This window comes from Papaver somniferum, chromosome 8 (assembly GCF_003573695.1).
Source record: "Papaver somniferum cultivar HN1 chromosome 8, ASM357369v1, whole genome shotgun sequence".
Lineage (NCBI taxonomy): Eukaryota > Viridiplantae > Streptophyta > Magnoliopsida > Ranunculales > Papaveraceae > Papaver > Papaver somniferum.
Window position 1 is genome coordinate 129,603,984 of NC_039365.1, and position 11,762 is coordinate 129,615,745.

Consider the following 11,762-nt stretch of genomic DNA (forward strand, 5'->3'; position numbering starts at 1 on the left):
AAATATCTTAAGAGTGAGTAAAACTGCAGTGTATAATCCAACGACATCTCAAATAAATCACTGTGAATCCAAATCAGCCCATACGTTAGCATGCCGATCGTAGCATCAAGAATAATAACTAATGAAAATGTAAAACGGTAAAGAACAGTTAGGCATTTTATGAAAAGGTAAGCAGCAAAGGACACGTAATATGAAAAAATAAAAATACTAAGAAGCGAAAAGACTAAATAATCCTGAGCGGTAGGGGTAACCTAGGATTCAAGATGACTATGAATTCATATACAATTTATCTCTTGAGCTCTTGTCAATAAGAAACACAAAATAAAAACGGATGAGTTCAATTTAAAATCGATATTCAAAACAAACTCATTATCGAAACCGACTACCTAATTAACCATTTAACACCAAAAAGACACAGTTTTAGAGAGAAAGCGAGGTATACCTTGTTTAATAACTTCTTGCAAAGATTTTCCAATCAATCAAGTCATTACTAATTTATAACAACTATAAAATAAACAGACGGAGATGACTAAAAAGGCCTAAAATCTATAGATGATATCTTATTATATGTGAGATATGGAGGAGATGAAAAAGATGTTGTAGAGAGAAAGAGGGAAATCGAGAAATACATGACTCATAAGAACGTGAATTGATTGGATTTTCCGAGAAAAAACAGACTAAAAAAATTTGGAGCGGCCACTAACAATTTAATCGTGTGTAATGAATAGATTTTAAACAACCACAACAATTGACTTATCCGACCAATCATGATCATTTTTTACATAGACAAAGTTATCCAAACTGTGCTATGTATTCTAGATTGCTATTTCATAAGCATAAAAGCAGAAACTGGTTGAAACAGGCTAACGAATTCATTACGAGAGAGCATATACTCACTCCCAATGTAGTCAATATCGGCCGTATCGGCCGATATATCGGAGATATTTCGGATATCGGCCCAGAACGATACGATAAGAAGGATATCGGGGATACGATATTCGCCCGATAATATCGGCCGTATCGGCCGTTTTCGGTCAAATATCGGCCGTAACGGTCGATATGAAATTTTCCTACATTTCCCGATATGAGACGGTATTGGTCGTTGTCTATAAAGTTTAAGGGTAATTTTGGCGAAGAAAGTCTTCCAGGTAGTAGTAGAGGTGTATGTAGCTCTCGAAGCAAGATACTAAAGTTACTCTTTTGTTTTTTTGATAAAATTGATGTTATCTATTATATCTTATCCGAAAATGTGTGGAAAAAATGTTTAATATAAAATTATAGTTTCTAAATCTAGAACCGATATTATACCGATATTTCAACGATAATATCCCCGATATAAAATCGTACCAGTGTATCGGTCCCGGCCGAAATGAACCGATATCCGATATTAACTACATTGCTCACTCCCCCGTCCCCCGTGTGATTTGCTCTAAACCACTGACTCGGCGCAAAATGGTAAAATACCAATTTTACGCGACTTCCGAGAGGCGCGATTTTTCCCGCCATTCCCTATACCCTCTATATAACCAGCGAGTAGCATATAACCGGTCCATAAATTTCAGAAGGAAAAGGAGAGTGAAAAGAGTTTTAGAAGAACAATGGATGAAAGCTTGCAGGATCAGAATAAGCTGCCGGAACTAAAATTAGGTATCGGCAAATGACCCAATCTCTTTATTTGTCTCCTCTTCTGTTCCCAAACTGCGGGACGTTTTATATCTTAGTCGTATTTTTTTGTTCTGTAACTGTGTAGATTCTAAACAAGCTCAAGGGTTTATCTCATTTTTCAAAAGCCTAACCAAAGTAAGCCATCTTTCATTTTACTGTACTATCTCTCCATTTTGCTGAATGGATGTGTATATATTGATGCCCTAAAACTCGTTTATTGATTAATTGATACCCTATATTAACTCAATACTGCCGCTATTGGCTTCTTCATTGCAGGATCCTAGAGCTATTAGGTTTTTTGATCGTCGGGTAAGTTTAAGTTTTGTTTCCTGTATGTGTTGATGTTTAATTAATTTTGGTTTGGATGGTATCAGTTTCATTTTACCTTTTTGAAAATCTTGAAATTCCTGCCTTGTAAGTTGCTTCATTGCTTCCTGTGGTTCCTCTGAGATTAGTTATTGGTTATACTTCTGGGAAATTTCTGGGAAATTTCTGGGAAATTTGAAGCAAGGGGTCTAGTTATAATTTATCTTAGAGGTAGGATCCAAGGAGACAATGTTGGTATAAGTTGAAACTTTTCTTCTTTGTAAACTGCTAAATGATTTTATATGTTGTTTTTGTGTCATTTCTCTGGAGCCACTGCAGACTATCGTTATTGTAATCTAGGTTGTACCATGCAATGACACAGAATAACTTAGAAAATGTACGACTTAGACATGCTAAGGGCAGTGAAATATTCCACTCACAAATGCATGAAATTAAAATCTGTGCTGTTTGTGATTTATCTCCGATATGAGCATCTAATGTTAGTAAAGCCAGAACCCTAAACCCTGGGTCTATCGCGACATCAGGCTCAGTCCTGTTTTCATCTCCTTACCATCAATAATCAGACAAAACATCCATACTTAAGATTTTCATTGGATGCACCGAGCAACTTGTATGAAATACGTTGGGTCATCTCCGGCTTGTCATGGTGTGAAAGAAAATCAGAAACTTTGTAGCATTGTTATGTTACTTTCATTTACCCTCTAGATTATTGCAATAATAAATCTGTAGCTTATTATCCATTTACTCGTTTCATTTTTCTCTCTTGGTTTAAGTTTACATAATTTGATCAGGATTATTATACTGCACATGGTGAAAATGCAACTTTTATAGCAAAGACATACTACTACACTACTACTGCTCTGCGACAACTTGGTAGTGGCTCTGATGGTATTTCCAGTGTGAGCGTCAACAGGAATATGTTTGAAACCATTGTCCGTGATCTTCTATTGGAAAGGACAGACCATACACTACAGCTCTATGAGGGTAGTGGTTCAAATTGGCGGTTATCAAAAAGTGGAACCCCCGGAAACCTGGGCAGTTTTGAAGATGTTTTATTTGCCAACAATGAGATGCAAGATTCTCCTGCGATAGTTGCGTTGTATCCAAACTTTCGCGAGAATGAATGCACTATAGGGTTGAGCTATGTTGATCTGTCTAAGAGAGTACTTGGATTGGCAGAATTTGTGGACGACAGCCAGTTCACAAATGTCGAATCAGCTCTAGTTGCTCTTGGATGTAAAGAATGCCTCTTTCCACTGGAGAGTGGAAAATCTATTGAAATTAAAAGCTTGCATGATGCGTTGTCTAGATGTGGTGTCCTTCTTAGTGAGAGAAAGAAAACTGAATTTAAGTCGAGGGATTTGGCGCAGGACCTTAGTCGTCTCATCAAGGGCTCAATTGAACCTGTTCGTGATTTACTCTCTGGTATGGACTATGCATCTGGGTCTCTTGGAGCATTGCTGTCCTATGCAGAATTACTTGCAGATGAGAGTAATTATGGTAACTTTACTATCCAAAAGTACAATCTTGACAGCTACATGAGGTTAGATTCTGCTGCTATGAGAGCATTAAATGTTTTGGAGAGCAAAACAGATGCAAACAAGAATTTCAGCTTGTTTGGTTTAATGAATAGAACATGTACTGCTGGTATGGGAAAAAGGTTGTTAAATAGGTGGTTGAAACAACCTTTACTAGATGTAACTGAAATCAACTCCAGGTTGGATTTGGTCCAGGCGTTTGTCGAAGATACTGCTCTTCGCCAAGATCTGAGACAGCATTTGAGAAGGATTTCAGATGTTGAGCGGCTAATGCATAACCTTGAGAAAAAAAGAGCTGGTTTGCAGCACATTATAAAGCTTTATCAGGTACTTTTGTATTTAATTTTAAGTTTATGTTTTATACATTTTCTTGATCTTGTAGTTTACACCAGTATATCTTCCTGTGCAGTAATTTTTCTAAGAAATAAATTACCCTACCAAACCAGGATATTCATCTAGCTGTTTTTTAATTTTAATATGTGCTAGTGCCACGCCAAATTCAGTTATTATTCTCAATTGGGCATCTTTCTTACACCTCACACCCAATAGGATGTACACTTTAGAATCCCATTACTAAATAGTAAAATGAGAAAAGGGGATAGCAATAGTAACTTGGTCTCTTATGGTATTTTTTATGTGGGTTTTTCTGGTTGCATGCCATGGACTGGCTGCAAGTCCATCAATCATCTGCTTTCTCTTTCCTTTCCTTCTGTGAATCCTTATAACACTAATTCTCTAATGCAGTCAAGCATCAGACTTCCGTATATTAAAAGTGCTCTGGAACGATATGATGGCCAATTTTCACCACTGATAAAAGAGAAGTATCTTGATCAACTTGAGTGTTATATTGATGATAATCACTTGAATAAGTTTGTTGCTCTTGTTGAAACCGCTGTTGATCTTGAGCAACTTGAGAATGGAGAGTACATGATATCACCTGGTTATGATCAAAAGCTATGTGAACTAAAATCTGAACGGGATGCAGTAGAGCAGAAGATACATAATTTACACAAAGAAACTGCTAATGATCTTGATCTTCCTCTAGATAAGGCTTTGAAGTTGGATAAAGGGACACAGTTTGGACATGTTTTCAGGATTACAAAGAAGGAAGAGCCTAAAGTTAGGAAGAAGCTAGCAACACAGTTTATAATCCTTGAAACTCGAAAGGACGGGGTAAAGTTTACAAACTCAAAGCTTAAAAAGTTAGGGGATCAGTACCAAAAGGTACTAGAAGAGTATACAAGCTGTCAAAAAGAGATCGTTGCTCGAGTGGTCCGAACTGCAGCGACGTTTTCTGAGGTACACTTATAAATTAGGTTTCTTAGGGGAAGCTTCACTTATTGCTTTCATTTGTGTGTTATATAGTATCATTTATGTGAACTTTCAATTTGCAGGTTTTTGATACATTAGCTGGGATTCTTTCTGAACTAGATGTCTTGCTTAGCTTTGCTGACCTTGCCACTAGTTGTCCAACTCCATACGCAAGACCAAACATAACTGCTGCGGTAATTGCTTTACAGTTGTTTTGCTGGTATTTCATTCTATTTGTGACAGTCTTATTTGCATCGACGAGGAAGGCTTTTCTTCCTCTGAATACTTATACTTCATGTTGGGTGTTAAAGGATGAAGGAGATATTGTACTAGAAGGGAGTAGACACCCTTGTGTTGAGGCTCAAGATGGAGTAAATTTTATTCCAAATGATTGTAATCTGGTGAGTATTTGTGTATTCCAGGAAAATCAGCTATCAAGGCTTTCTTTTTCATTAAAACGAGATTTAGCTTTGTTCATCTTGTTATCAGATTAGGGGTAAAAGCTGGTTTCAAATCATTACGGGCCCTAACATGGGTGGAAAATCTACATTTATTCGGCAGGTTAGTTGTTTCTGTTTTGCTGGTTCTAATAACATTTTTAGTACTCCAATCCAATCATCCCGTCCTGTTGGTTGTTATGTTCAAGAGAAGTGATTTGGGATCCATTCTGTAATAGAGGAAGAACAACCTATATATGACCAAATTCAGCTAACAAGATAGGGAAATGGGGCTCATTTGAATTAATTATGTCTCTGTATGTATAGTTTGTTACTTGTTTAAAAGCTCCCAGTTGGAGTTTATGTTTGACTATCAATTAGAGCTTTTTCTGTACCCACAATACACTTTGCATACAATGGCAGCATCCATAAACCAAAAGGGTTATGCATTCCCAATTTCGTCAATCTCCATTAGTGCAGACAGTAACAGGGTATACGTTGTAGCGGATATAATCTGCATATATAGACATACAGTATTGTAGAAGTGATTGAAAAAATCTTTTCCGTTATCGACAGGTTGGTGTGAATGTTTTGATGGCACAAGTTGGCTGCTTTGTTCCTTGTGACAAAGCACACATTAGTGTTCGTGACTGCATTTTTGCTCGTGTTGGTGCTGGTGATTGCCAGGTAAATTTGACAACAGATTCTGTTAACATGATGCTACAAAATTTGTAAAAGTGAATATAATGGGGAAGTACATGATTCCTATTAGTAACAGGAGTACATTTATTGTGTAGCAAAAGATATATCATCTTAGACCACAGTTAGAAAAACTGCAGTATCCTCTCATCCTTGCTAGTTATATGCAAACACCTTTTAATTTGATTTGATTTTAATTTCAATATTTAATAGCTTCGTGGAGTCTCCACTTTCATGCAAGAAATGCTAGAAACTGCTTCGATATTGAAAGGAGCAACAGACAGGTCGCTTATAATTATTGACGAGTTGGGGCGTGGGACATCAACTTACGATGGATTTGGTTTGTAACTTAACCTTACCATATTGATATCCATAATTTACATTAGTATTATTTCGCTTTAATGCTGCATCTGGTCATGAATCTAATGATTTTTGGGTTCGATTTTCGACGCTTCTAGTCGATTATAATCACAGGAATACTCACTATTGAACAAGGTTTGCTTTCTTTCTGCATTCAGGTTTAGCTTGGGCAATATGTGAGCACCTTGTTGCAGTGACAAAAGCACCAACTCTATTTGCAACTCACTTTCACGAACTGACTGCGTTAGCTCATGAAAATGCCTACAGTGAGCTATCTAAAAAGCCCAACCAGGGCGTGGCAAATTACCATGTTAGTGCGCATATTGATTCGGAAAGTCACAAGCTGACCATGCTTTATAAGGTTGGTGCAATATTACGAACAGTTGTGTAAGCATGAAGCTGCTTCTGGATTTACACTGTCTTCTGCTTATCTTTCCACCAACCTGTTGTAATATTGGTCATGGTCTTCTTACCTTTTCAGTATTTAAATGAAGTATTATGAATTTATTATCCAACTTCGTCCAGTTCAGCCTTGTTTTGACACTAAATACCTAATCAATATTTGCTTATCTCATGATTATGATGATGGTCCCTGGCTCAAAGTTTTATTGTTTGGTACTGTCAGACACTTCTAACTTTTTAAGGGATATGGGCACACAGGTGTCTATGAGTCTGATGGTAAAAATTTATCCATAGTAATGGAAACAACACATTTATCCTTACTGTAACCAATTTTATGTTAAGAAAAAAAAATTAAAAAAAAATGTTAAGAAATATGTGCCTCTAGATAGTCGTCTTCCGCTAATATGCTTAACTTATTTCTTTATGAAGCCCTTAGTTCTGTTGGACAAATTCTTTCAGGTTGAACAAGGAGCTTGTGATCAAAGTTTTGGTATTCATGTAGCAGAGTTTGCAAATTTCCCTGAAAGTGTTGTTGCCCTTGCTAGAGAAAAGGCTGCAGAGTTGGAAGATTTTTCACCAGATTTGATCATTTCAAACCATTCAAAAGAAGAGGTTTGTTAATAAAGACTTATTACTTACATATTGTAGTGTATTTTGATTCCATACTGGTTGGTTCTACATTATGAGTGTTTACTTGGTAAATTTAGGTGAAACATTGATTTTGTAAGAGTAGTGCGTCTTAGAATAAACCTTGTATCATAATCATATGAACAAGGAAAGAAATAGAGCAACCCTTGCACCATAGAGCAACCCTTGCACCATATAATGTTTTATCATGAAGAAATGCAGAATGTCATGTCGAATTAATATATGACCACGGTTGGAAACTCTACATTATCATTAGAAAGCATTTGCTCTTAACTAAACGTTTGTGGATATATATTATATGAAAATGTCGTGTTTCAGAAGATATCCCTGGCCTCTCAACTGGTTTTGTTTCTTTGCCAGGACATTTGATTGTCTACTTTGAGATGCATTCTCAGTTCTTCATACTATGTACTCATTACAGGATTTGTTTTTCATTGTTCTCTCTATTTTTTTTCTTCTTTATATTTGATGTCTGTTACATTTTATTGTTCTCATCAAGCTTCACCTGTTAAAAGTGTGAAAGACATTGACCATGCCTAAAAGTATTGTGTTGCAACTTAGGAGATCTGGAATGAACAGTATTATGCATAAGTCATTGGCATACGACTTTTGTACTGCTATCATCTTCTTTCTCTTGAATATATATCCAGATCTAGAGTAGAAACCACGATGCTTGATTTCTCCTTTTCTCTGATGACAATATTAAATTTGCTATGAGCATATGTTAGCAAGATTCTTTTTGTTTTACTTTATTTACAGGTTGAACCTAAACGAAAGCGTGAGTGTGATTCCGAGGACATGTCTAGAGGAGCTGCTAGAGCTTGTCGATTCTTGCAGGAATTTACTGCTCTGCCATTTGAGCAAATGGAGTCGAAGCAGGCCTTTCAGCATATCAGCAAATTGAGAAGCGACTTAGAAAAGGATGCATCTGACTCCAGTTGGCTCCAGCAATTCTTCTAGACAACTTCAATCTCTTCTCTGTCATGAATGGTGGTAAACCTGTAGAAAGCTTGAGGTAGAACAGAATTTGAAATTAAAGTCAGCTAGTGGATCACCCCAAACTTTTGACACCTCTTTCTTGCAATTCCTCACCGACCAAGTATGGGGATTTTACATGGTATATAGGCTCCTTGCATTTTTAACGAATTGTACACTCGTTTTGGTAGTAAGTGCTATACATGGGTACATAAGTCTTAGTTAGACATGGATGGTATATGCCAAAATGTCTGACAAGGTGTTTTGTAGTTAATGACCCATGTAGGTAGAAGACTTTCTAGTGCTCCCACTAATTTTGCTGTTTAGTATAGTGAGCAGCAGAGAGCCTTCCGGATCTTTTGTTCTTAGATTGTATAGAGTTTGATTCGCATCTTGAATCATAGAAGAAAAACCTCTGATCAAGGAGTAACCATATATTTTTTTTTGTCTCCCTTAATATTTGTGCATATCGTGATTTGCATAATCTTTCCCTATTAAGTTACTCCACTTGTATTCTTAGGTTTTACAGAAAATAGTGCAGATGCAGTAGAGTGTTAGGCTGTGTTATGGGGTGATTCACATGCTTCACAGCATGGTAAAGCATGGTAAAAGATGATGCTCACAGCTGAGTTCCCGAGAAACTGTGAATCAAATTGTGGATCGACTCACAACTAGTTCTAGAAAGTCTTCTACGTAGATGGGTCATTAAATTTCCTCGTGTTTTTCATCTTTGCTAGACAATATCCCATGATCATCCATATAAACTATTCAACGAAACAAAAGCACATCTTGATTTATTTATGGGCCAATTACAGAATGGTCATGTTTTTTGTAATTCGTTCACAAAATGGTCATATTTTTGTAATTCTTTTACAAAATGGTCTCACTTCTGTCCGATTTAATATCCATCCGATTTAATATTTTTGAATAAAACGGTGTTAACTTTTCTCAAAATACCCTCCTCACTTAACTAATTGGTTGAGGTGGTGGTGACGAAGCGGTGGTGGTGGTGGAAGCTTAAAAATCTTCGCTAAATCCCAAAAGGAAAGCAATGAACCCTTTGGGTGAATGCGGTGTAACGACCCTGAATGTGGTGTAACGATCCTGAATGTGTTCTAACGATCCTGAATGTGTTCTAACGATATGTAAGCGGCGGCATCACCACCTACAAATAGCACCACCGTCAAAAACACTATAATGATGGTAAATTTGAAATTATGTATGGAGAAATAAATAGGAAGGATACGTGGGTAATTTCATTAACATATTTAACTGTAAGTCACCACTTAACTGTCTACTTAACGGAAGTATCACCATTTCGTTAATAGTTTGTAACAATTATGACTGTTTTGTAAATCGGGTCTTAATAGTAGGACTGTTTTGTAAATTTCCCATTTATATATATATGCACCAGAGTGATGTAATTGAGTTACCTTATAAACGATTGTATTTTTTTTTTTTGAAAATAAGATTATATTACGAAGCCAACATTAATCTGCTAATTCAGGCTCTTCAGAGACTAACTCTTGATGAGTTGCTCGTCCAATGACTGAATTTGTTGGATTAATCCTGGCAGAACAAGATACAAAGGTAGAGTCATTAGAACTACATAATTCATATGCTTTGACTGTGTCAAAAGCAATTGCAAGAAATAAAAAGCTAGGGGCTTGATCAGTCCAAGAAGTTGTGCTACTTGATTTTCGCCCTTCTTTTGCCAACAAGTCTGCCACCTTGTTTGCCCGTCTATCTACGTACTGAAAACCTTTAGAGGAAACTAATTTATCTGCTACTAGTTTAGCCTCTTCCAAGATTGTATTGGGTATTGCAAAAGATAATAATCTGAGAGATTTGTACATGTATCACTACAAGAGATAAAGGCCATAGGAACAGTCATAGTACGCTGTAATAACAACCATACATAAGTCAAGTCAATAAGAAAACTATTTCTAACGAGTTAATTATTTTTATGACCCTAAAAAATATATCTTCCTATCTTGACTGGTTGTAGATACAATTATGCAAGTATTATCATAACCCTGAAACAAGTAGAAACTATCAATACTCTTGGTGTTTGGATAAGTTTGGTCTGTTGACTTGGTCCAATTGCTCTAAGATTTTTCTTTTTTAGTTTGGTCCAAAAAATTATTATGTGGTTCTAGAATGAACATCACTCGCGCAATGCATTATCTTTCAAATATTTTCAGAAATGAGCAACTCTACATGGCCAGCCGCCTCATGTGAAGGTGGGCCCCACCCATTGGAATTAGCAGGAGCCCGCTTCTGGGTCCTACCACTAGAAGAAATAGGGAGTGGCTTTATAATTTGTTTCCGGGGTTTGTTAAGATTTTTTGTTCGGCTTTTCTTTCTCTTCACAAAAATAAATAAAAAATACTTAAAAACTAAATATCTTTTGAATTATAAGTCAAAAAATAATAAATTTTATATATTCTACGAGATCTATCCAACGAGTACCACTTTCAAAATGAACTACTATACCACTTGAATGTGAACTCCTAGGATGAGCTAATGTACGAGTTTATTCTATAAAAAGAACTACTATATGAGTTCATTCGACAAAATGAACTACTATTACGAGTTCATTTTACTATATGAAACTACAATTAGGAGTCCATAGAACATCTATCACTAGCTCATTCGACATTTTGGACTGCCATTTACGAGTTTATTTTGCAATACAGTAGTTCACATTGTCAAGTTCATTTTTCAATATAAACTACCATAATGAACACCTATTACGAGTTCATTCTACAATGTGAACTATCATAATTACTATCTACAATGTGAACTACCATAATTACTACCATAAAATGAGTTACCATTAAGAGTTCATTCTATGATATGAACACCTATCACGAGTTTATTCTATAATATTAACTACAATAATGAACCACCATTAAAACTTTATTCTTCAAAATGAACTACTATTACAAGTTCATTCTACAAAATGACCACTAAAATTAACTATTATATATACAAGTTCATTCCACAAAATGAACTGTTAGAACTAGAGTGAATTACCGAACTCTAATTTTTTTTAAAGTTTTTGGACATGAACTACCATTGTATCGTAAAAAAATAATTTTTATATTTGGATAAAACATGCTTACGGTAGAGTAAAAAAATCAATTTTGAACATCTGGAAACGGGGTCGATTGAGAGGACATGAGAGTTAAAACTTAACCAAAGTGGGATCAAACGCTGTGGCCGCATAACATCCATTTACATTGTCTTTACGACACCTTATTCCTCATGTTTTACATCCAATTGTCTGCTATAGAGTTTAGTGGCCGTATTTCTAGATGTCTAACAACATCCATCCTCATTGGAACCAGTGACAAGTAACAACATCCTCAATTGCTTGGACATGCTTCAAAATAAA

The 11,762-nt window shown here is 36.0% G+C and overlaps 1 protein-coding gene across 1 annotated transcript; it reads left to right on the top strand.

Annotated features, from left to right (window-relative positions):
• The first annotated feature begins 1,527 nt into the window (after positions 1-1,527).
• On the top strand, positions 1,528-9,142 carry LOC113303031 (DNA mismatch repair protein MSH2-like). The gene is made up of 13 exons (XM_026552019.1): positions 1,528-1,647; positions 1,751-1,800; positions 1,942-1,974; positions 2,784-3,857; positions 4,275-4,829; positions 4,925-5,035; positions 5,153-5,242; positions 5,331-5,402; positions 5,855-5,965; positions 6,191-6,317; positions 6,496-6,698; positions 7,199-7,351; positions 8,147-9,142. Exons 1-13 carry the CDS (start codon positions 1,599-1,601, stop codon positions 8,345-8,347), a joined length of 2,829 nt encoding a protein of 942 aa, XP_026407804.1. The 5' UTR covers positions 1,528-1,598; the 3' UTR covers positions 8,348-9,142.
• The last annotated feature ends 2,620 nt before the right edge of the window (positions 9,143-11,762 follow it).